The 26,205-nt window shown below is 35.0% G+C and overlaps 2 protein-coding genes across 4 annotated transcripts; both read left to right on the top strand.

Annotated features, from left to right (window-relative positions):
- Positions 1-835: 835 nt before the first annotated feature.
- Positions 836-5,273, top strand: LOC113759611 (CRS2-associated factor 1, mitochondrial). 2 transcript variants are annotated; one of them, XM_027302193.1, is made up of 6 exons: positions 836-1,428; positions 2,465-2,592; positions 2,989-3,214; positions 3,295-3,422; positions 4,485-4,736; positions 4,782-5,273. In XM_027302193.1, the coding sequence occupies exons 1-5, from the start codon at positions 873-875 to the stop codon at positions 4,692-4,694; spliced, it is 1,248 nt and encodes a 415-aa protein (XP_027157994.1). In that variant the 5' UTR covers positions 836-872; the 3' UTR covers positions 4,695-4,736; positions 4,782-5,273. The 2 variants fall into 2 exon arrangements, with proteins under 2 accessions (XP_027157994.1, XP_027157990.1); XM_027302189.1 differs by having other exon boundaries at positions 4,485-5,273.
- Positions 5,274-10,360: 5,087 nt separating this feature from the next.
- Positions 10,361-20,066, top strand: LOC113763190 (lysophospholipid acyltransferase LPEAT2). 2 transcript variants are annotated; one of them, XM_027306933.1, is made up of 14 exons: positions 10,361-11,011; positions 12,920-13,100; positions 13,282-13,341; positions 14,360-14,523; positions 14,652-14,715; positions 15,532-15,600; positions 16,370-16,465; positions 16,865-16,909; positions 17,124-17,194; positions 18,060-18,126; positions 18,560-18,610; positions 19,240-19,350; positions 19,437-19,484; positions 19,571-20,066. In XM_027306933.1, exons 1-14 carry the CDS (start codon positions 10,575-10,577, stop codon positions 19,739-19,741), a joined length of 1,635 nt encoding a protein of 544 aa, XP_027162734.1. In that variant the 5' UTR covers positions 10,361-10,574; the 3' UTR covers positions 19,742-20,066. The 2 variants fall into 2 exon arrangements, with proteins under 2 accessions (XP_027162734.1, XP_027162735.1); XM_027306934.1 differs by lacking the exons at positions 18,060-18,126; positions 18,560-18,610; positions 19,240-19,350; positions 19,437-19,484; positions 19,571-20,066 and adding an exon at positions 17,854-18,053.
- The last annotated feature ends 6,139 nt before the right edge of the window (positions 20,067-26,205 follow it).

The raw sequence follows: 26,205 nt of genomic DNA, 5'->3' as shown, positions 1-26,205 counted from the left end.
TCATATTCGTGAAGTTCTACTATGTTATTATCTACAAATAACAATAATTAAAAGTTTTTATATGATGTCTCTTTTGATTTATTTGATGTCTCTAATCCCTTTTCTTTCCCCTTTCTTCCTCTTCACCCCCTCTAGCCAAAAATGTTATCTTAAAATATTTTCAATTTTACCTAGACAAAAGGGCCGGGGTATAATGTATCAATGTTAAAATACCACTCCCTCCGTCCCAATTATCTAGTTATCTTTCGGGAGTCCAACTTTTTAAGAATAATGGTTTGATTGTTATGTTTATGCTTCACTTTTCAATTTTACCCCTATAAATTTAAAATTTAAATTTGAATAGTAACATGCATATGATCAGAAAGAAGAGTTATATTGGCAATAATAAATAAAAGGTGTTTTGATTTTTTAAACATGACAAATTTTTTGAAACATCCCAAAATAGAAAGTATGATATTTTCAATGGAATGGAGGGAGTATAAAGGATTGAATTGAGACGAGAATACAAGATGAGTCCAAAATTTAGAGGTTTTGAGTTTCCATTCTTTTTTCTCCACCTTGCCTTTCAAATTTTATCCTTTTCCAACTATAAAAAAAATTAATAATAATAAAAGTAGCTGTTTAAGTTGAGAAAGTTTCAAATATAAGAAACTAAAAACGAAACTAGTGCAAAATTTAAGAATTTAAGGGACCAAAAGTGCAGTGTTTGTTTTTTTTTTTTGGTGTAATGACTTCTATAGAAATATTTCAAACTGGGTTTTTCTTTTTTTTTTTTCTGGGTTTTTTGGTTGGAGCATAGAAATTTCGGGTCCGCCCGAAAAGCCTTTAAAACATTTCCTGTAGCGGGTTCTGTCCGGCGAAGTCGCAAAACCATGTTTGTTTGCATTGGCCGACTAAGTCGCCGGAGAAAACCCATTTCTTCCTTCACCGCCCTGCACCTGTACTCCACCACCGCTGCCACCTCCACCGCCACCTCATCAAAACTCCACACAAAATACTCCTTCATTCCCCCACCTTCTCTAAAACCCCAGCAAAACCCTAGTTCAACCCAGCCCACCAAAAAGCTGCCCAAACCACGTTACCGTCCACCTTCTTCGCTGGATCGAGCTGGGTTAGACCCGGTAAAATCAAACTTACCATTTGATTTCCGGTTCAGTTACACTGAGAGTAGTGCGAGTGTGAGACCAATTGGGCTCCGTGAGCCCAAGTACTCCCCCTTCGGACCGGGTCGATTGGACCGGTCATGGACTGGGGTTTGTGCACCCGCGGTTGACCCGAAAGAGGCGTCTATCGAGAGCGAACAGGAGTTGGCGGAGAACAGGAGGGTGATGAGAGAGAGGATTCAGGGAGAGCCCTTGAGCAATGCTGAGAGGAAAGCACTTGTGGAGACCTGTCAGAGGCATAGAACTAAAAGGCAAATTAACTTAGGTAATAACTTTAATTGCGTTCTTCATATTACTTATTAGAGAAACTTTTATGCAAAATTATTCGTAACTATACTTGGTCGAGTGGGCTTTTCTTTTTTGTCTGATCGTGTTTGTCGTTGTGTCAAGGTTGGATTTTTTGTGGAAATTTGTGAAAATTGGGGTGAATGGTGAGTTGGATTGTTTGAGTCAGTATATATGTATAGGGACTTACATTTTCATGAACTGGGTGTTTGAAAAGGCTGTTGAAGAATTATATTTGGGTAGAATGTGGGAGAAGGGGGAAGGACAGAAAAAAAAATCGGATGATGTACAATTGGATTCCCAATGGAAATATGCGATAGAGTTGGAAATTTTGCAAAGTTGGATAAAATTATGATCATGGAACTGTAAGATGGTGGCTTGGAGAATTTCATGTTGTGCTTGTTTTAATGTTTTGCACCAAAATTGAAGAAAAAGTTTGGTTTTTTTTTAAAAATAAATAAATAATTTCCCTTCTCTTCTTTATTTTGGGGATTGGTGGGCCGGGAGGGTGATTTTTGGTAAATTGAACACCTTGATGTTCTATCTCCTCTTGTGTGTCTTTTTTCATGTGTGCTGTTTGAGGTTACAAAAAAAAAAGAGCTTGTTTAAGGACAAAGGTCCAAGCAGGCTTCCATTTAACTTTTATAAAAGCTGGTTCAGTGCAAATTATTTAGCATACATTAATTTTGCTGTTTCTCCTGTAGTTTCTGTACATGCCGCTTGTCCATTTTGTGCTTTTCCAATGTGTGTCAATTAACCATGAAATGGCTTCCCTCTCCTGCATATTTAGGTAAGACACAACGCCTCTAAAGTGTTGTGCCAACTTTTCTTTGTTTAGCATAATAATTGAATAGCGAGTTTTTATCTGTTTTTCTGCTACTGAAATATTTGGACATTCTGACGCTAACTTTTCTGGAGGATTAGTTAATATGCATGCTGATTACTTGAAACATGATTTGGGTTCATTCTCTGCAAAACCAAATCTAAAATTAGTGTATTATTATCTGATTTTGTAGGTAGAGATGGTTTAACACACAACATGCTGAATGATATCCATAATCACTGGAAACATGCTGAGGCTGTCAGGATAAAGTGTATGGGTGTGCCTACTGTTGATATGAAAAATATATGCACTCAGTTGGAGGTACTTTTCTTCCCTTGTTATAACTTTCATCTGTGAGTATGCTGCAGTGGTATACGTCTTCAGGCTTTATAGCTTCACAGTATTACTTTGTTCTGGTGCACTTGCTGCATGAGTTAAAAGTGTTCCTTGCTGTTTTCTTCTTGTTTGAGTTCTGTGTTTTGCTGCTTATGGTAGATTGCAATTCTATTTTTCACACCGTCATCTTGATCTACCGTATACAGGATTCTACCTGTTATTGTGAAAAGTGCTATTCTCTTTAAATTAATCAGTAGCTTCCCCTTTTTTCCCCCTGTTGATTATAAAACCCTTCTTGATCTTGAGGTCTCTTGAGCTTAAGGATTTGTCCTCCTTTTTTTTGGCCTGTATGCCAATTACCTACCGATGTATATCTCCCAGGACAAGACGTTTGGGAAAATTATCCAGAGACACTGTGGTCTTCTTGTGTTATATAGGGGTAGGAACTATAGACCAAAGAAGCGACCAATCATCCCACTAATGCTGTGGAAGCCTCAAGATCCTGTATACCCAAGGCTTATAAAAACTACAATTGATGGCCTATCGATTGAGGAAACTAAGCAAATGAGAAAGAGAGGATTAGCTGTTCCTGCCTTGACTAAACTCGGTATGGTTCCCTCTTATTCCACATGAACCATCCTCAGCTCTTTGTACTTGTCTATCTGACGTGTATGTTTCAAACTGTAGCTAAAAATGGTTACTATGGAAGTCTTGTGCCTATGGTGAGAGATGCATTCATCACTGAAGAGCTGGTTCGTATAGACTGTAAAGGGCTTGAAAGGAGCGACTACAAAAAAGTTGGATGCAAACTTAGAGTGAGTCTTTAGACTTTAACCTGCTCCTTTACATGGATTTTTACAGTTTAATCTGTATTGGATGACCATTAGCTAATTATCTGGAGAAAATGGAAATTTCTTGCGCCCTCTTTCTCTTTTGGGTTTTTTCCCTCTTAAATTTTGGGGTTGGGGGAGGTTCATAATGGCCCAATCTCCATAATTTTGGGGGAAATCCTAAACAATTTGAGTTTGAGGTGGACATAAGATAGATATTAATGCATGATCACTTGACTGATATTCTTGTCTATACTCTTTCAATCTACCCAGTTGTTGCTGATGTATGACAGTCTTGTAATCATGATGTAATGTGTTCAACCAGTGATGGTAATCCTGCATGGAAAAGGTCACTTTAAAATTCAAAATTTACATTCCTTTTTGTTAGAAATATTTTCATTACAGCCTGTATTTATAGCAACATTGTGAGTTCACAACCCACAAAATGTTGGCCAGGTTCGGATCCTACAGGTATGTGTCCAACCAATATCCTATGCTTTTCAGAACACTCCATTCACTAAGGCTTTAGGCCACCCTGATTGACAATTACTCTGTAGCTAATCTTTTAGCTAGGATGGTCTTGTTTAGAACAACTGTTAATAGAATGGTATGTTCTATCCGTACATTTCAGTGTAGTGGGGGGGTTAATGCTTGTGCTGCATGAGAATTGTAAGTTGACAGGCAAGGATTGGTGCTCGTAGCAGCTTAATTGTATAAAAGTTGCCTATCATCTGTTGTCTTTTGACGCATTTTGTAGGCTATTGCAATGATGCAGCGCAGTTGCATTTCATTTTTCGCTTGTAATGGTTTATAACTAGTTAGTTTAGTTAGCGAATTGCTTGAAATGGGAAATTTTTGAGGTATATTGTCTGTAGTATATGGGAAAATTTTCTTTTTGCACTAGAATCATATGCTAGCTTGTCAAATTGAATCATTTCTTCTCAAATTATGTATATGGAGTGGGTGGGGAGTCTTTTTTTTTTTTGGGGGGGGGGGGGGGCCTTGATGCTTTTTTACCCTTAATTGACTGTGTATTTCATGATGCAGGATTTGGTTCCTTGCATTTTGGTGACATTTGAGAAGGAGCAGATTGTCGTATGGAGGGGCAAAGACTATAAACCTGTACAGGATGGATTTTTTATTGCAGATAGAGAATTGTTTGATGATCTACAAAATGACACGGTTCAGGTGGTAGATCAGAATGAGAAAAGGTATGCCCTTCAGGAAGCACAAGAGCTCTATTCAGGTGATGAGTGATCCGAGCAGTTAGTCTGCTGCTGCAAGCTGGAAGAATTGGTGTTTGCAGTTAGTCTGCTGCTGCAGGCTGGAAGATTGGTGTTAGTGCTTCTTCTTTCAGGACGGTGCTTGTGCTCCTCTATTCTGAATATGTGGAATTCAAGCAAGGGGCAAAGAAACAATCTGCTACCTTGATGGCTATGGAGTCAGAGGCCCTTGTCCCGGTTGTTCTTTTGAATACAAGCCTGAAAACCTACTCTTGATACAGATCAAATGCACAGCTTGGGGGGGCACATCAAATTTTTGTCATTGGTTGACCATATAAACAAAGGAAGCTTAGGAAAGATGGTAGATGTGGCGAAGGTGGCTGTTTGTCATGTATAAATGTAGTGTTCACATGATTGGATCAGTAACTGAGGAGGTTTAGCATACCATTTGTATACATCTCCCGCATTGTCATCTTTTTGCCACACTAAATACAGAGTTGCAGGTGGAGTGGAATATACATGTAGCAGTATAATTCTGATTGCTTGATCTGTTCATCAAAGATGGATCATCATTTTTTATTACATGGGTTTCTTAAGTCCGCTGACATTATAACATATTGGCTTATTAGTCATTGCAAATGGTAAACCAACACTTGGACAATATTTGGTTCCGATTCATGCACATATGTATTGGCATCATAGACTTGTCCTTTCTACTTATAAAGAATCTCTCAGATTTGCTTTTCACTGGATCCAATCTTTGGATAATGCATGGACAGCTGCGATGGGTGTGGTAGTCTTTTGATTACTTTGCAAAACCTTGCTAAACCCGGTTTATCGCCCCATTTATGAGTCCTGTGGATTATAAACAGCCACGTCACTACTCCTAAGAAAAGTTAAAATTTTTCGTTTGCATTATAAATACATTTTGTAATTTATCTTTTTATATTCTCAACCACTTTTTTATCTTACATATATCATATTACAAAAAGTGTTACAGTAATTATTTCAAATAAATATTTGGAATAATATATTATTTTATCCAAACAAAGACAGAGTTTCTTTCCTGTCGTTTTTAGCAAAAAATGAAAATGAAAAGGCAATTTGAAAAAGAAAAAACTAGTTTTGGAGAAGTAAACCCGACTCTTCTCTAGATTTATGTTTTTTTTCTTATTCTTCAACATTCAAGTTTCTTTTTTTTCCTTTAGGCAAATTAAATTACATAAATTAGACACTTCTTAAAGCTTTGCAGCGTTTATGAAGATCTCTCTATAATTGATCAATTAAAGAGAGGAGGAGTAAAAATTTTGAAAGATTGTTAAACAAAATTCTTCAAACACGGAGAACGTAACGTAGGTTATCATATGAGACATTTCCAGGTGAGTATTGGAAATATCTGTGTAATTATTTACGCCTCAAATGTTTCCTATGTCTTTGCCTTTTTGATCAGGTGATGGAATTTGGCCTTTTTAGCATTAGTAATTGCAAGATCCTCCAATGATTGATTAATTTTGTTTTAGATCTTAATGCAAGATTAATAGTTAGTTTTTTTTTTTTTTTTTGCTTTTTCTTTGAAACACAATAAAAATTTCTTGATTAAAAAGGTAAATTTATATTCTTTTTTTTTCTTAGATTATGAAATTGGCAATTAGACATGATGAAGACTTAAGGTTCACGGAAAGAACTCTTCTGAAGAATCAATAATAGAAGAATTTTACAAATTTTTTTTTTTACTTTATGGAATTGTACATTTAAGGATTGAGATTCATATAATAAGTTGAAGTGGAACAATTCACAATTTAAATTAGTTTCATTACCAGTATATGGTTCGTTGTTTTATTTTTTTTTTAAAAGAGTTTTTCTTTTGAATTGCTATGTTTTAATATTTTTATAAAAAATATATGCCGTAATAATTTGATATACATAAAAATACTGTGAAAAAAGAGTTGGCTTTCCTCGGGATTCAACCTTTTACACGTTCTTTGCTTCTTCTTTTTTTTGTTGTCGTTGGAAGAAAGTGTGGACTGCCGTTATCTAACCATGGTTAGTGAACGGAGAAAGCAAGAAAGCGGACTCCCACTGTGTTCAAAACAAGAAGCAGAAGTTTTGCCGTTGGCGTGGCTGATTGATTAAAAACAACAAGGTGGTCCAGGGATGGGGCCGTGAATCAGTCCACCCGAGTTTTTTGCCTTTGCGACGTGGACCGCCAGGACTGGGGCCTTTCGGTGCGAAGGTGCTTTCCCAGCCCATGCATCTACGTGCTGTGTCGGTTAGTCGCACCACCATCTAACAACTCTGCCTCGTTTTGTGTGCAGAAAATACGACTAGTAGGAATGCAAACGAATTGAGCGTCTTGTGAGTTGATCGGTCAAATGATGGACTCGACTTGGAGTTGATCAAGTGCAAGTCGATCTCGAGCGGCCCGTTTAGTCATACTAGTCGAGTATCAATCATTTTTAATTAAGTTGAATAGTTCGTCGAATTTTATCGAACACGTATCACATAATATGTATAGTAAATTACATATATATATACTGAGTTCTTGTAAATTTTCAAAATGCCTCCTTTCTAATTGAGCTCAATACGTTGAATTTGAATTCGATCTTGATTAGACTTGAAATCGAGTTTGCTCGAGTCAAATTTAAGAATATCAGAAATCGAATTCAATCTCTAAAATTTCAAAACTCGGGCATGATATTGCTCGGAATTGACTCGACTCATTTGCACCGCTGCCTACTACCATGATAAGGATGAGGAAGCATTACACGACTGGAGGGCGAAATTGGCAATGGTGGGGGAGTGATAATTGTGTTGTCGCTACCCATTTGGGGCTTCAGTTTTGGACCATCATAACGTGTGCTTTGTTGTTGCCACTGCCGCTGGTTCCTTTTAGGTGCTGATAATGATGCTGGCTTCTGCCTCGGTTTCATTCCAGACATATGGTGGACTTGGGACTTTTATCCTTCGACGGAAAGCAAAGGCCAACGCAGGAACGTTCCTTTTGGACTAAGTTTCGCCATCTGTGATCAAGTTCTTTACATTGCTATGGAAATTCAGGGCAGTTGGGGCCAGGCGAAATAGGAAAGTTCCATCATAAGATCACGTCGTAATACAACTAGTAACTAAGACCTTTCATATACTGAAAATTTCAGTGATAATTTCACAAACGCTTTTCCTTCTTCTCCTGTCGTAATATCACTTGTGGGCTAGTTTGGGAGATAAGATTTGACGAGAAAAGAAAAGAAGGAAAGAGAAAGGTAAATGTTTTCAATGTTTGAGGGATCTAGTAAAATAGAAAAGAAAAGAAGGCTACAGTTAAAAAATTTTTCCATCCCAAATCGGGCAGAAAGCAAAGGGAAGTCGTGGAGAGAGCCTACAAAAAATTTTGAAATTGCTCCTTCTATCCTTAAAAAATTATTGAATAAAATTTTTATTGACCAATGTGTCTAAAAACATTTCCTTTCTTTTTTAAACTCCCAAACAACATTAAAATCTCTTCTCTTCTTTTTTTTTTTATCCTTTTTTTTTCTCTCATAACTTAACCTTTCTCATCTTTTCTTTTCTATCCTCAACTCCCAAACTAGCTATTAGTATTTATTATCCTTCCCATTCCCAAGTTACTACATTTAGGGGGCGTTTGGTAAGAGGGTATCGGATTCGGGGAATGGAATGAACCCCATAAATGGTGTTTGGTTCACTGGAATGGGAATTGAAATATTGGAATGATTTCTAAAAATTTGGTGTTTCTCCATTCCCAAGTATTTTGGTGGGTTTTGTCCGATTCCCAAGTTTGATTCCAAGAAACAAATCCAATTACATATTATAATTATACAATGATATAATTAATATTTATATATATTATATTTATAATATATACATATATATAATATATTATAATTATAATATTAGTACATTATATAAATATATATTATAATTATTTAGTTAAATATAATTATATTTATATAATATATATTATAAATTTATTAATATAATATAATAATATATTTATAATATATATGTATATCTATAAATGTATATTATATGTGCATATAATTAAAATAAATACATGTATATAATATTAATAAATTATATAATTATATTTATATTTATTATCTTAAATATAATAATATATAATAACTATATCTAATTAATATGCATTATATTTATATAAAATATTAGTACAATTAATATTTATATATTATATAATTATAATTATATATTTATATTATAACTTTCATATAATTATAATTAATTATATATAATATTTAATTTAATTAGTTACAAACTTATAATAATGATATTATTATATTATTATATTATATATTATAATTATTTAGTTAAATATAATTATACTTATATAATATATATTATAAATTTATTAATATTATATAATAATATATTTATAATGTATATGTATATTTATAAATGTATATTATATGTGCGTATAATTATAATATATACATGTATGTAATATTAATAAATTATATAATAATAATAATTATTATTATTTTAAATATAATAATATATAATAACAACTATATTTAATATGTAATATATATTGCATTTATATAAAATATTTGTATATATTATATAATTATAATTGTATATTTATATTATAACATTTGTATATTTATATTTAATTATATATATATAATATTTAATTTAATTAGTTACAAACTTATAATAATAATAATATTAGTTATATATATTATATAATGTATATTAATTTGTGTAATATAATTAATATTATCAATTATACTAATAATTATACATGTTTACTAATAGAAATTATTAATCAGTTAGACTAAATTTACTAATACATTTATACTAATATATTTAATTAGTAAAAATTTCCTATATCTCATTTACAAAGAGTCAATAACTATCATTTACAATGTGATTTATAATATATTTATTATATTCCATTCCGAAAGAGTCGACGAACCAAACATCAACTATAGTAATGATACACATTCCAGGTACTTGAACCAAACAAATGTATTGGAATGAATGACCTCATTCCAAACCCAAGATATCCAATTCCGAATCCGAATCCAATTCCGATGTGCGAACCAAACGCCACCTTAAGATTCGAACTTGAACCTTACCGTGGGAATAATTCTAAGCGCCCTCTTTTGGCTATTAGGCCTATTTCAATGCTAAAAATTTAATTTATCTTTTTTGAATTTATATTTTTTTTATATAATGTTTGTAAGCCTCTTTGAAGAAAATGTAAAAGGGATAAAATTTTAGTTTCAATATTACCATTTTTTTTAGTGTACGTAAAATGGTTTGAATTTGTTATGATCAACATAAACAAGTAATAATTGGTTATGATGGACATAAAACTTTCTCGTTTATGTACTTATGCTACAAAACTAATAGTTGTAACATACAATAATAACATACGATGGGCTTATTCTTAATTGATTTTTCTTGGATTTATTTCTTTTTTTTCGATTTTATAAAATCAGTTAGATATTTGTTTAAAATCATATTACTATCTTTTAGCATTTTTTGTTGGCTCTTTTTTTTGTTAACCATATGATGGGAAAGGATCGGATCAACCCAAAGGTTAAATGACAAAAAAGGAAAGGTGCAGTCGTCACCTGCGATGCACGTGGACGGAGCCAATGCTTCCTTTATTTACGAAATAGTAAACAATCCACAAAGTCCACGCACGATTTTTCCATTTTTTTCTTTTCTTCTGAAAAAGCAAACGCAAAAGAAATCCACAGACCACCGCTAACCACCCACATATCCCGGAGACCTGTCTGAAAACCGAAAACTGAAAACTAAACCAAAATCACTTCCTGCCTCCCTTTCTCCGTCTCTGTCTCTCCACGTCTGTGTTCCACTCGTCTCAGGTCAAGTCTTTGACCTCCACCAACCACCGCCGTCCACCACCTCCTCCATGGCAGCAGACCAGACCCTCTCCGCTCCTCTTCTCGACAACGTGCCCCACACCGTCATCACTGTCCATGAAAACCCACCCTCCCAGGCTCAACCGCCATTCGACAATCATAATCAAGATTCGAGCTTTGATGAAGAGAACCCATATGGGTTTCTTGGGGCTCACGGATTTGAGGTGCCTGGGCCCACGACGGTGGACCCTTTCAAAAACTACACTCTTGGTATTGATGGGTTGTATGAATGGGTGAAGATTGTGGTGTGCTTGCCCATAGCTGCGTTGAGGCTGGTGCTGTTTGGGCTGTGTTTGACGGTGGGGTACGTGGCCACTGTCTGCGCTCTTCGGGGCTGGGAAGATAAGCAAAATCCAATGCCTAAATGGAGGTGTCGGCTCATGTGGGTCACCCGACTCTGTTCCCGTTGCATCCTCTTTTCTTTTGGGTATGCAACTTTCTTCAATTTCTCCATAATTTGCTTCTTTTTTTTGTTTGGGTGGGTGTTGGGGGGTGGGGGGGGGGGTTGTGTGTGTGGTGGTGGGTTGAAGGGAAGTTATTACTTTGGTTGCTGATTTTATTTTGCTGCAAATTATTAGCTGGTTTGGTCTGATTTGATTTCAATTCATGGCAGTGATATTGGGAAAGGGGACACAAAAAAAAAAAAAACGAAACGGGGTACAAAAAAGGATTATTATGTTCACTGGAAAGTTTTGTAATTTTAGGTAACAAGTTTGTCAGATAAGAAATTTGCCTACAATTTTTTTTTCAGAGTTCTTGAGGGAGGTAGTGTAAAGAAGATGTTTTTCTTCTTTTTACTACTATTATTGTTAGTAAGAAATAACCAGAAAGAAGAATCGGCCTTGCTATTAGAGATATCTTTTTACGGCTTGGTTGTGCAAGATTTAGTTAATTAAAAAGTTTTATCTGTGGATAGACGTTTTTGAAAAGAAGTAAAGAAGTAATGGGGTACTATTTTAACACATAAAAGGGGGCCACTTTTCATAGGACAAATAAAAAGAAGAAAACGTGGGGTTTATTTGGGGAGATACCCAAAAGGAGAATTAAATGTTGATACAAGTGAAACCATTTTTATTGTTGGAATCACAAAGTACCGGACATAAATGTATGGGGATGCTGTCCAAGATGTCAAAGTGTGTCTTAGACCAACGTCTCCCAAGAGTTGCGTATATTGGAAGATAAGATCAAAGGGCCTAAAGTTTTCCTGATGCAATTAGATTAAGAAAGGTTTGATTTTGTTGAATAAATATTTTTTTGGTCTTTTAGTTGAAGGCAAATAGCGATGAGGAATTTTGTCTGGAACCTGATCTTGTGGCATTGCACTTGATGCAGCTGAGGGAAAAAAGTACAGATTGTGTACATTTGTGATATATGTAAATGGAAGTTTGCTATGCTTCCTGAGGTACACATAGTTAAAAGAAGGGATTGTGAGAGAAGCAATGAATTTTTGTAATTTTGAATTTGAGGTGTTTCATTAATGGAATGAGTACATTTATGCTTTGCCTTCAGTGATAAGCTACCAATCTAGACTTTAGAAATTGTCTACCTGTGGAAATCCTTTATTTTGCACTTGTTTGAAACGAGTTGTGTGCTGAGTGGGGAATCACTTTAAACTACAGCATGTCCAAATGATCTTTTTAAGGCTTTTTCTTCCAGGAGATAATTACAGTCAAAAGGAGTAGATACTACTACTTGAACCTGCAGATATGTATCATTCTGGTGTAAAAAATCTGCAAACTGTTGGAAGTAATTCAATGTTTTAAACTTTTCGAAAGAGTGAACTTTTTCTTGGTGGCAGCCAGTTTGATTTTTTTAAGTGTTGGGTTGAAGCTTTTTCTCTTTTTAGGATGTTCCCTGCATTTTTCTCATTGTTTTAGATGTGTTCTAGGAAAATATTGACCATCTGTGAGAAATGACTGCTATGTTTATCCTTGGCTGTTTAGTTAGAAATCTATAATGTCAATGTCTCAGCTAACTTGGAAGTCTTGGCATTTTTAGCGTCCGAAAGCATTGTAAATTTTCTAAAAAGGAATTCTTTTTGAATTGTGCTTGTTCAGCTGCGACTGACAACCCTTTGCTGATTCTAGATAATGCCAATTGGTTGAGCAGTTGAGAATGCATATATATGACCAATTATGATATAGGCAACAAAACTTGGGGAATAGTGGCATTCTCTCTGCTTGTCGTCCTTTTATAACCACACATCCTTGTTTAAACTTTTTCCAGAAATGAAAAGTGCATTGAAGTTTCAGAACAGAAAAAAGATGCTTGAAGTGCTTTTCCTGCCTCCTATTTGATGAAATCTTATTAAAGTCTGCAATTTTGAATACTGCAGTTACCATTGGATCAGACGAAAAGGGAGACCTGCTCCGAGAGAGATTGCTCCTATAGTTGTATCTAATCATGTATCATATATTGAACCTATCTTCTTCTTCTACGAGCTATTTCCTACCATTGTTGCGTCCGAGTCCCATGACTCCATGCCTTTTGTTGGTACCATCATTAGAGCAATGCAGGTAACAGGACAAACAATTAACTGATTACGTGTAATTGAGAACTTTTATATGATTGCACTGTTAGGTTTCGTCAGCAAATTCTGAATTCAAGTTCAAGATTATATACTCTGTACTTGTTGAATTCAACTTTCTTATTTGAAAGAATGCATTGTTATTTTTATTTTTTTGCCTCTATTTTCAGGTTATATATGTGAATAGATTTTCACACTCATCAAGGAAGCATGCTGTAAATGAAATAAAGGTAGACAGGTTTTACATAAACTGTTCACCTTTTTTTTTATGGGATGAGTTATTAATAGGCCTCTGCTATTTGACTTGGCTTGACTTGCCTTGCTTCCATGGTTTGCAATTAAATGTAGTAAGGAACTGTTAATACATGTTTCTCTTGCTAGTGACGTTTCTGGGTGTAGTTTATGCAAGTATGAGGGCCTTGTTTGAATGTTATCTTCTGAATATTGTAGGCTTAATCTTAAATGTAGCATCTTTACCATTAATGACATGAATGATTTAGTAATTTTGTGAATATCCAAGAGTATTATTCAGGAAATTCATTTTAAGTTGTTCAATAAAAATGCACAACAAATTGACTGGAACAAAGTATAGTTTGTTAAATATTTGAATAGGAAAGACTTCAACTAACTAAGTACAAAAATCTTTTCTGACACTTGAAACTGCTTTTCACTCTATTTCATTCTGTACATGATCATAAGCTATCAAAAGCTCTATTTGTGTCAAATTTTGTACTTGCTCATACTTGCTTGTGGTGATTTTCATTCTGTACTTGATCAATAGTACATGCTTTTTTACGGTTCCGTGATGGTTAAATGCATGGAGCTGTTTTATGGTTTGAATAGTCAAGAGTCTTTTTATAATGCGATAGTGCTAATTGTTCACAGAGTTGATGTTTCCTTGTCTGTTCTCGCCTGGATAGAAACTGGGTACTTCTTCCATGTGTTGGTCTGCATAGCTTCCATGTTTAGTGCATTGTTTTTTGCTTAGTAAATTTAGGAACGAACTTGTAGTCTCTCTCTCTCTCTCTCTGTATTTGTATGTATGTGTGGGTACTATTCATGTGGGTCACATGATGAATCTTGAAAATAGCTATTTGGGTCACAGATTAAAATAACAAATTAAAAAATGTGTACTGAGCTTGTGTGAATCTTTTAGTGTTTAAGGGCAAATAATGTTCATGCTTTGAATGCTCTATCAATGTATAAGCTATTTGATACAGATGTATGCTTTCGAGGATCTGAATACAGAGAAAGGCTTCTTGCGATCAATTTCCTCGACTGCTTTTATTTCCCGAGGGAACGACAACAAATGGAAGAGCTATAATTTCTTTCCAACTTGGTGCTTTTATCCCTGGTTATCCTATACAGCCAGTGATTGTCCACTATCCCCATGTGCATTTTGACCAATCATGGTATGCTTTTTCCAAGAAAACACTTTCAGAAATATAACTCCCCAATCCCTTCATCCTCAAAAAAGCAATTGTATTTTGAAATAGCTTGTTGAAGACTATACTTCATTTTGCTTTATTTGTTTGTTTAGGGGAAATATTTCATTGGCAAAGCTAATGTTTAGGATGTTCACACAGTTCCACAATTTCATGGAGGTACCCCCTCTCTCTCTATCTCTGTGTGTGTTTCTCCATGTCATTGCCCTGTGTGACTGTCTGTCTTGGGGATGCAAGGAGGTGTGGGTGTGGAAAAGAGGGTGCTTGTTGTCTCATATTAAATCTCACCTGACCATTTATCCTTTATTTGGCCAGCTTTTTGTGCTTTATATTTTGAGTAAAAATCTTTTATCTCTCCACTTTTATTTCCTTCGCAGTTTTTCTATATGCTCTACCTTGCTTGCGTGATGCATCTCTATGTATTGACTTGACTCCTGTGAAGACAACTACTTAACAGATGTTTCATTATCTTGGTTTTGTAATTCTTTCACTTTGGCTAGTAAAGTTCCAGTTGGCTTCAGTTTGAATTTATTTCTTGCAGTTCTTTTCTCTCACAAACTTGGTTTTTTATGTCCTTTACTTAAAGTTCCTAGTGCAGTATTCATCTTGCCTGTTATGTTTAGCAACATGGTTGTATAGTTGTTTCGAATTCTACCACTGTTTTTGACGAAAGATTTGTCCTCCTTGTAATCATTGAAGTGTTAGTATTTGATGTATTCAACCTATATCATCTGCTAGCATTTCCATATGAACTACAATAGTTATTTTGGAAAAATCTTCTCTGTGAAGACAATGATAGGAGAGTTCTGCTAACAAAACACACCCTGCACAGACATATAAATTGGATCTATTCGAACTTCTTTCTCATATCTGATCAATTCAATTTTGAAATCTTTCTTTCACTCTTTTCTTTACCTCTTATTTACACCTTCTTTATTGACCCAGTGTGATTTCCATTTCTTCTTAAAAACACAGGTTGAATATCTTCCTGTTGTGTCAGCACTGGAAAATGTGAAGGAAAATGCTGTCCAACTTGCTCAGAGGGTAAGTTAAATCGTACATTTTCTTTTGATACTTTAAGCATGATGTAGAAATTTTATTCTTTTGCAATTTTGTCGTGCTGGTGAACTCCAAAACAGCATTTGAATTTTGTTAGATCTCAAGATTTGGTACATCTGACACATGGTTTGCCACTGCCCAAGCTGTAATATTTATTGGAGATCAATATTGTGCAAGAATTCTGGTGGTTTTTGCTAATAAAATTGTACCTTTCCAAAAATCTTTGTGAATAGAAACTTATTGCATTGAACTTCTCCGTAAAATTTGAGCGCTGTATTACTCATTCTTATTTCCCTCGGCATAGTTTGCTGTTGAATAGTTTTTCTTTTTAGTCTCAATATTTTCTTAATCATATCCAATCACAAGTACCTTTTATATCTGCTGCGGGTATCATTTTAGCTGGGTCCATGTCCACTAGCATTTCACTTTTGTTATGCATAACTACGGGAAGCAGTATCTTTTGCAAGAGTGTTTCTAAAGGTTGAGATCCAGCAGTCCCTCTCATGGGCTGTCCTTTTTGCTTCAGATGTTATTACCTTCTTTGTGTAGCTCCTGGATGGAATCTCTAATTACCCAGTTGAAATTATTATATTACTTTCCATCATGGTCCATGGACAATATAAAAATGGCATATGAATCTGTCTTGGGTTTGTAACTTTATTTTTTCTAGAAATTTTAGTAAATAGTTTTATTTATATATCATTTATGGCTAAAAATTCATTACTTAGCTATCTATGAACATGTTATGCTGCAGACTAGCCATGCTATCGCAACTGCTCTCAATGTTGTTCAAACATCACACTCTTATGGAGATTTGATGCTTATGACTAAGGCATCTGAATTCAAGCAGGTCTGCGGTATGCTTGTTTTAAGTTTTACATCATTGTATACTGTAGAGAAATTTCATAATGAATCTTTGCATGACTTTGTTTAGGGTGAAAAATTATCATCATCATCATCATCATTATTGTTATTATTATTGTTATTTTATTTTTTCTGAGGTGGTTGGAAAGAATAGATTGTATTCACATCTAAGTGGCCTACTGTTCTGCAGTTTCATAGAGCTAATGTTCCGATTTCCAAATGCTAAACTTTTGCAAGATCTAGGTTCATGTTCCTTGCTTTGCTTGATTGACCAATAGATGGAGAACAAACTCACGTATCTTGTTGTATATCGAGTATATCGAGTTGCGTTTCTTTCCGGCTAACTTTTGTGTGTGTTACCTCTGACATTTATCTGCTTTGCCAGGACAAGCCCTCTCTCTATATGGTTGAAATGGCTTGGATTGAATCAGTGAGTCTAATTTTCTTGACTGTCTCTACTTGTCTCAATTTGCAGCAACAAGAATTAGTTTTTAGCATCTACATCTTTTGTTGAGAAACAGAGGTTTGATGCTTTTGAATTCATTGTATTAATTCCACTTCCTACTCGCAGTATTTAGGAACTTGTATACCTAATAGGCTTAGATGAATGTTTATCATAACTTTGTTCTGTTTACGTTTCTCAGTCGTTCCGTTTGAGCACTTTGGAAGCTGTTGACCTTCTGGACAAATTTCTTTCAATGAACCCTGATTCCAGGTATACTAGATTGATTATTGATTCTACCTAAACTCAGATAGACTGATCTTTTGTAAACTGTTTCTCTTGGATTTTATGAAACCATGTGTATTGTCAGTTGAACTGAGCTACCTTTCTAGTTGCAACGAAATTTTTTCCTTTTTTTTTTTTTTTTTAACACTTGGATACAACTTGTACTTCACATGACAACTCTGTCTAATTTTGTGCATATCCTTTGGGAAATCCAACTTATATTATTGGAGTATAATACAATGACCTTTGCCATTTGCGTCGTAGTGTCGTATATCAACCATGACTGATGATGTATAATTGATGCTGTTTATATTATTCCTGTCAGTGGTTGCAAAGGAATTCGGTTGATGTTGTTTTAAGGACTTCCAGGAAGTTGTTTACAAGAGAATTTTGTTTTCTTTATGATATTAGATAGGTAATTGTTGTCTTTGCTTTCAAGTGTATGAATATGTTATGGCATGTCTCTGTGGATACAATAATTGCAATGGCTATTGTACCAGTTTTTCTAGGTGAAGTCTGTACTGCAGATCTGTTTTCTCTTTTCCCATTTTCTGACTATAAGTTTTTGGTATATGTTTTCCTTGATATAGTCTGCCTGTTTCTTTTCATTGTTAAAACTCTGGATTATTTTGTTGCTCTATCCTTAGCTGCTTAGGTCGATACTATTCAAGGATGAGACACTGCTACCATATATTTCCTTCCCTATCCTCACCTCTCCACCCTTCATGGCTTGTTCAAGACTACCTGGATTTCTATTTTTTCAAGGGAAGGAAAAAAAATGAGCGTTTACTTGTGAACACTGGTTCTTTAACTTGAAATTAATACTGTATTAATAGTACTCAATTGTTCGCAGTGGACATGTCACATTTCATGACTTCCTCAGGATTCTCAGACTAAAACCTTGTGCTCTTTCTGAAAAGGTCGGTTACCGAGCATATTTCAATCCTCTATTAACTACAACTGAGTTTCATTGCTTTTGTGATTTGTGATGTATTAAGTTTTGATGGTAAGTGTTAATTGATGGTTAAAGTGTCCAATGGACTGTTTGGTATTATTGAGTACAGGTGTTGGGAGGGGCTAATTACACGAATCTCTAGATGTTAGGTTTATTGTGTTCTGGGGGTGCTTTTAGATTAGAGCCCACCGCCTCACTCCAACTTATGCTGATAGATTCACCATTATTGTGTTTCATATTGATTTGTACTTTATCAAATGCAAGAACACATGACTTTCGACCATGTATCACTTACTTACTGATCTTGAATATGGAATCCAATATTGTTGATTATTTGAGAGTTCACCTTCACTTATTGGCTTCATTTGAAAGAATCTAAGTGTATTACTGGCTTGCAGATATTTCAATTCATTGATGTGCAGAAGACTGGTAAAATAACATTTAAACAGGTAACCACTCTTAAATCTGGTTATTTATTCGTCAATTCACATGTTCTATTTCCCTCTTAGACACGTATGGAGTTTGAAATATATTAGTAGAACTTATATCGTACGCATAAACTGATATACCCTATTGGAGATCATCTTGGTGCTATGATCAAACTGATTACTCACTTTAGGGCACATAGGTTTCTGATATAGAAAGTTCATTTTCAGCTTGCAATTCTTTTCTGAATGTGTCTCTTGGTGGTTTAATGTTATGAGGAGTTGTTTAGACTAGAGATCAATGGTTTAATGTTTAATAGAAGTTGCAACTTTCTAACAGCCTCCACTTTGTAAGATATACCTGCAGACTGCTTGTGTTGTGTCCCTTTAACTGTTTGCTGCAAAGTGTATATATTATAGGATTGATTCTTAATGCATTTCGTGTAGCATTTGGATATTTCGTTTCATCCTGAGGAGGAGAAACATGAAATTTATGTAAACAATGAACTTCATTTGCTCTTGTGTATCTCCAATTTCGTCTCAGTATTTTGTCCGGGACTAGCTCGTGTATCTCCAATTTTGGGTGGAGTAATGTATGAGCTAGTCCACTTAGTTCAAATTACAGCTTGACGGGGTATGTTGATTACTTTCAGTTCTTGCTCGGATCAGCTCACATTCTGAAGCAGCCTTTATTTCGACATTTCTGTGAATTGGCATTTGTAAGATGTAATGTCGAGGGAACAGAGTATATATCGGAGCAAGAGGTATACTGAATTTTAGCCTCTTGGCCCTTACATTGAGCATAGACTTCCCAAGTACCTCATTCAACATGTAACTTCATTTTGCACAGCTTGGAGATGCGCTTGCATTGGTAATGCCTAACTTAGATGTTGATGGGGTAACGTTTCAAAACCTATATTTCCCGTCTCTCTTTTACTCAGCCCAAATTTGTCTTCCCTCATTGTTAAAACTTGAAATTAGCAGATCCATGGGCTTTTCACCTTATTTGATACTGATGGCGATGGGAGAATCAGCAAGGATGACTTTGTAACATGTTTAAGGCAGAACCCATTGCTTATAGCGCTCGTTTTACCCCAGTTATTGCGTAGAGAACTGCCAGCAGCTGAAGCACAGGATGGCATGCATGATGGATAAATTTTGAGATGCCTGAATGTTCAGATGCAGTTTTGCTTGTGATCATCCTACTTCAATGCAGTTTTGCTTCTGAACATCCTACTTGGTTTGAAGAGAGAGGGAAGTGGGATTGAAGACAGTTTAGAATATTGTAATTGCACTTTGCTCTGCAAATGTTTTCGTGCAGTATTCAAAATTTTGCCCACGATGTTGAAATCAGATGACAGCGCCTGAATTTGCTGTGCATTTTCATATTGAGTGCATAAATTTTTTGGCCCTCGATAGGAGATGAATGGACATGAGTATAGTTTGTTCCTGGAAATGTGATTGTTTGTTGACCCCCCTCTCTCTCTCTCTCTCTCTTTAAGAGTTGGTGCTTGTTCGTTCTACTTGGGTGGGTAATACATGCCGTCGCGATGTAATATATTTGAGGCAAAAAGATGTAATATATTTGAGGCAAAAAGATGATTGATAAACGTATCAAAGGAATAGTTTGGAATTTTTCGTGCTAAAACTTGCAATCCAAACATAACATTGGGTATGATGCACTCCAAGACGGAAAAGTACTTTTAGACCTTGAATGAAATCAGGTCACTGGTACCTTTACTAGCTTGGCAGGTGTTTATGCAATTGATGCATGCAAGGATCTCTGCTCTATAAAGGGTACACTTTACGAGTGTCGCCTCCCACCAAATTTTGGCCCACGGTCCAAGCCTGCCTGCAGTTTTGGGCCATGAAATTTTAGAACTATTGATTGCCTTAAGTTTTTCCTGGAAAAGTTGTTAAGTTTTTCCTAAACACAATTTTCGATCATCTTTTTATTTTATACATACACCGTTATATAGTTGTTTTGTGTAGCTTGCACTCATTATTGCAGGTGGTGAAACTCTTCTATCTAAGCATCATTTTTAAGGATTGACAATGAAATGAAAAAGAAACTTTTATAAATGCAAGGTTAAAAATCCTGTCCACAGGCACAAGATATTGTTGTAAATGCCTCTTCCAGAAGGCTTTTTACGTGGACTAATCATAAAACGATGCTGAAGTGGTGAGGCATATATTGAGCAGTCATTATCGCTATTTAGTACAATCAAGAAGCAAAAGGGATTTGGCAATGCTATTTTGAGCTGCTGATTCTTCTTTTGCAGTGAATGGAAACTCGTTGCTTTAATAATAGTACATCACCAAAATTAGCAAAAGCAAAAACACATCATTAGAAGCCACAACCCAAAAAAGGAGAAAGAAAAAGTGAGTCAAACATTAAAATGCTAAGAAAAAGAAACAATCAATCCCAAATTGGAAAAGTCATGCCTTTGCCCTTTGGAAGCTTTGCCTATAAGTAATTATTAATAGTCTTTTGGGGGGCTGCACTATTTCTGCTAATTAAAAATGTCTTTCTTTTCAAAGAATGGTGAAAAGAATATGGAGAACTTTCTTGGTAAAATATATATTAAGAAATAGTAGTGTTTAGTCGTTATTATCAGCATAATTTACAGAAAATCTTGTCTTGCATACGACAACTAGTTTGACACGAAACGGGAAGTTTCCTGCTTCAGAATAAAAGACCAACTTTAATTTATGTACACCCAATCGTAAACAATGACGAACATAAGGAGGGGGGGGGGGGGGGGTGGATTATTATGTATAATTCTGAAGCTAACTCCTAAAGCCAATATATTTCTCCATCAACCACGCATCAATCTTTGATCCTTCCCAATTTCATTCAATTCATCTCAAACATCCACTCTTCCTAAACGGCAATTCTAATTTTTTTCCCCTTCACAATTCCTCCAACTATACTAGGATTCATAATAATTAATCCTTTGGAACTTATACTTATTTTAAATTTCTCATTTATAATTTTTTGATGATTTCTAATTTTTCTTCTTAAAAGATACGTCCAATTTTGCTCCTTACTTTCTGGTAGGCAGAATAAAAACAAAAGGAAAGGAAGAACAAAGAAAATCTTATGAAATTGGAGTCAATTTTCAAAATATTTTATTGCGGAAGTCATGCTCGCCCCGAACACGACATGCACCATTTTAATCTATTTTTGGTCCCCCAGTCCCAATTATTATATTAGTAGCAAAAAGAATGGAGTGCTTGTCATAATCAAGGAACATTAACAGATAGATATTTGTTTAGCCCTCTGAAAAGTCAAGAGTTGCCAAAGTGCATTTACCGTAGCTGCACCAGCTAACTCAGTTTAGTCAGATTAATTCACTTCCTGACTACTTGCAGAGCCCTGCTCAAGGACAACGGAATTCGAACTGATGACCTACGGGATATTACCGCATGTGGTTACCAGCCAAACTCCTCGCGTAGGGGGCATCTATTTGGCTAATTAATTATGCGCTTTATCACCAAGATTGTACAATGAGATAATAATAACAAAAATAATAATAAAAAAGATTTAGAAGATATCCTCAGCAACACGAACTGAATTCTTGGATCACTTAAACTTGGGAATCCATCTTTGCAACTCAGCTTAAATTTGGAGCCCCCCTCTGTATTATGGGTTATTTCAGCTTTAATTCATTGTAGGTTCCGAAAGCAAAATTAGCCGCAAAAAAATTGGAGTTTTCCACCGAAGGGTTTGTACATCATATAACCAGCAAACCTTCTCTGGCAATTGGAGGACCATTTCAGTTCCAAGAAAAATATCTGCACCGGATGCAAAGCAATTAACTGCGATCAGGATCTTTTATTTATTCATCATCTTGAATGTCAGAATTCAAGCCAAGTTCTTTGCTCCAATACAAGTCAAAGGTATGCGTGCAATCGAGTCGAGTCGACACTCTAACTTGACTCGAGTTAAAGAACTTGGGTTTGATTTTGAGTTTAAACTCGAAAGTCAAACTCGAGTTTGAGTCCGATGTTATTTTGTCTTACTAGAACTCGATCGAATTGAGCCCAAACGAGGTTAATTTGAGTTCAGTAAAGTTTAATAGAGTCCACTGGAGTTTAAGTAATAAAAATTTATATTTTATATGATTTTAAACAAGGGAGAAAATAGATATTTTATACTAATAAACAAAAATTTAAAAACATATATATGCAAAGTTCAATTGAGTTCAACGAGCTTTCGAACTTCACATAATAGGTTTATTCAAAATAAGAATAAAATATTAAAATAAAAGAAGAATCTTTAAATGTTTGGTACATTTAAAAAAAAAAAAAAGAAGAACAAATGGCCATCATTTGAACTCATTTTTCAAAAACCTTAATTGTCTAGTGGCCAAATCTGTAAATGTATAATTACTTCTACATATTTGTGCCTAGCCTAACCCTTTTAGAACCTTAAAAACATGATAACGTACTGTACACTGAAACAGTTACATATCCTAAATTAGAGTTACCAATAAAAGATCGCCAACATGTTCAATCCAACATTCTTTTCTTTCTTTGATAGGAAAACATTGCTTGTGCAATTACACAACACCCTACACGAGGATATAACACTTTTCTATGGTTTTAAGGGTAAACTCTTGGCTCAATGAGAACCACGAGCCCAACATTATGGAACAGGGGATGTCACGGGGCACCACACCAGAGGGCTCATTGCAATTGGATAGAATATTGTGATGCAGACTCGTTCGTAAATGACCACGCACTAAATTATGTGGACGTGTTCTCTGTATATCTTTTTGTGGGGGATGATCAAATTATGTTTATGATGTCAAGCAAAGTGGTTGCAACGTCAATTCCGTTTCGTGAAGTGATTGGCACCGACAATCCAAATAAAAGTTACCGCTGTACGAATTTGTCACGCTTGAGAAAATTTATTGGGACCTGAAGTTTGAACATAAAGGCCAATTGCTGAGTTTCGTTCGTGGCTGAATTTAGAGACGGAATTGGCTGTGAAAATTGTTAGAAGATAGACGCTACATAATATTTTTTTTTCCATTTTTATGGCAACATTCTTAGGCCTTTCTTGGTGCACAAAATGTCTATAAAAACTCTGTTATGACTGTTTGCATTTATAGAAAATCTTGTTGGAGATTATTTCCTAGGTACATTTTCACCTCATGTATATTACATATATTTTAAAAAAAATGATTAACTTTTTATGCACTGACATTATAGTAATTTTTTTTTTTACACTAACATTTTTTTATGTAACTTATTCGGTTTGAAACGCAATGATTTGATATATGCGAAATAAATAGATAATTAAAAATATATTTATAAAAAAATGTAAAAATTTGTCTTTAAAAAATTGCAGTTAAAATACAGTATCGGTGGCAATTGCGGATAGCGGTGCCAGATGATAGAGGTTATCAATGATGGATGACGGGTTGTCGAGAAGAGGTAAGTTTTGGACAAACATCATTCAATTGGATCTATTTGGATTGACTGTCGTGTTTTTCAAAGATAAGTTTTTTCAAATACAAATGTTACATTAACAATCGTTACAAAGACATTTTAAAATTGATTCAAATACCTAAAAAATACACTTCCATAGATTTATATAGGAGCCCACTTGGAAAGAAATACCAAATGACAAAAAGCTGACTTCACACCACACATCAAGAACATGAGTACATGACGCCAGGATCTATATATGTTGGAACTGTTGAAATGAAATAATTAATGTATGTGAAATAAATAGATGATTAAAAAATATGTTCATAAAAATTGTAAAAAAATTTTCTTACAAAATTGCAATTCAAATAAAGTATCGAGAGCAATTGTGGATAGCGGTGGCAGATGATAGAGGTTGTCAATGATGGATATCTGGTCGTCGAGAAGAGGTAAAAGGGGATATTATGGACAAACATCATTCAATTGGATTTATTTGGATTGACTGCCGTGTTTTTTAAAGATTTGGCCTTGTTTGGATTGCCGTTTTTCGCCGAAAAATTACGTCGTTTTCCTTGATCACATTTCTCTATTATCTTTTTTCCTTAAATATATCAAATCGCTACAGTAATTTTTTCATGAAAAATGACGAAAAATGCAATCCAAACAGGGTATATAAAAGGATCCCTACAAAATGCAAACGGAAAATGCAATACCTATAAAATTACACTTCCATGGATTTATAAAAGGATCCCACTCGGAGAGAAATACTACCAAATGACAAAAAGCTGACTTCACACCACCCATCAAGAACATGAGTACAGGACGTCAGGACCTATATGTGCTGGCACTGTTGAAATGCAAAGCAGGATCAAATACTCTCCTCTCACGACGTACATTTGACATCTTGCTTGCTCCGTAGAGTACATATTGTTGACATCCAATCAGCGCCCCCTCCCAATTTTGGAAAATTGCTTGTTGTCTACTTCCCACGGGCGCCCCACATCCCGGTTGAGCTGAGCTGGGGAAGGCGCGCCTGATTTACTTCCAGAACCAGAAGGAGAGAGAGTCAGTGGTCCCTCCCCATCGGCCCAATCGGCAATCACATCTCCATAATTTCCTCACAGAGACATCAGCCACAGCTTTCCTCGGTATCATTTCTTCCTCCTAGAAAGTCTGAACCAGATAACCTAAAAGGTTCACAATAAACCTAGGCCACTTAACATAAAAGCAATAACCCCCACCCACTTGCTGACAGGTGTCGCCACTACCAACTCTTTTTTTAATGCACTTAAAAAGTAGTACTACTAATTTCTCTTCTTCTTGTTTTTGTAGAAAAATGTTTAATTTGATTCGACTCCAATTATCATCATAGGGAGGATCAGAATATGTCTTTCGAATCAAATAGTACTCGTTTACAGGAGTACTTACAGATCACTTATCAACATAAACCTCACATCCGTCAATAGCGAAATTTAAATACTCAACGTTTTGTGAAAAAATATTCTATTATTATCAATTGAGTCAACTCGTGTTGACTTATTTCTCTTCTACTTAAGCCAGCTTCAAATTAATTCGACATTGTACTAATAGACGAGTTGGTGAATGAATACTTTTCAAAAATCTACATACTACTTACTATTTATTTTCTCTCACCGGGACCGTTTTTTGGTGACCATCATGATTCTATCTTTGAGGTATGATGACCTTATTTATAGCTGTGTTTCTAAACCCCAGATCAGACCACACAATTGGATGAGCTCTTCCATCTAGTTCAATGTGAAAAAATTAAGCAACACTTGGGAGAAGTTCGGTTCAAGTTAGGAATCGGTATCATAGACCAATTATACTATCCGTTCTCCCTTCATACCTAGTGTACCAAACGCCTCCTTATAAATTGGCCTCACGTGCGTGAAATTTGGTCCATTAGATTATTGGACTCGCTTATGAGTTTTTTTTTTTTTTTAACTCTCTTCATTATTTTTTATATGCGTCATGACCAATTTGGGAACTCAATTCCAATTCTTTTTTTCTTTTTCCTCTTTTTTTTGTGCGGGACAGCTCCAATCTCAGGTCTTGTTTGGATCGCTAATTTTTTGAAATTTTTGTAGAAAATTATATTATAATAATATAATATACATGAGATAAATAAGTGATTAAAAAATATGTTTACGAAAAATATA

The sequence above is a fragment of the Coffea eugenioides genome, chromosome 2, assembly GCF_003713205.1.
Source record: "Coffea eugenioides isolate CCC68of chromosome 2, Ceug_1.0, whole genome shotgun sequence".
In the NCBI taxonomy this organism is placed as follows: Eukaryota; Viridiplantae; Streptophyta; class Magnoliopsida; order Gentianales; family Rubiaceae; genus Coffea; species Coffea eugenioides.
This window is presented reverse-complemented; position numbering and strand designations above follow the sequence as displayed.

Excerpts from the sequence above, each read along its gene's own strand:
- LOC113759611 (XM_027302193.1), top strand. The coding sequence starts at position 873 with ATGTTTGTTTGCATTGGCCGACTAAGTCGCCGGAGAAAACCCATTTCT. Across the intron at positions 2,593-2,988 it reads ATATATGCACTCAGTTGGAG|GACAAGACGTTTGGGAAAAT; the intron begins GTACTTTTCTTC and ends TATATCTCCCAG. Across the intron at positions 3,423-4,484 it reads AAGTTGGATGCAAACTTAGA|GATTTGGTTCCTTGCATTTT; the intron begins GTGAGTCTTTAG and ends TTCATGATGCAG.
- LOC113763190 (XM_027306933.1), top strand. The coding sequence starts at position 10,575 with ATGGCAGCAGACCAGACCCTCTCCGCTCCTCTTCTCGACAACGTGCCC. Across the intron at positions 18,127-18,559 it reads CTTGTGCTCTTTCTGAAAAG|ATATTTCAATTCATTGATGT; the intron begins GTCGGTTACCGA and ends ACTGGCTTGCAG. Across the intron at positions 19,485-19,570 it reads CTAACTTAGATGTTGATGGG|ATCCATGGGCTTTTCACCTT; the intron begins GTAACGTTTCAA and ends TGAAATTAGCAG.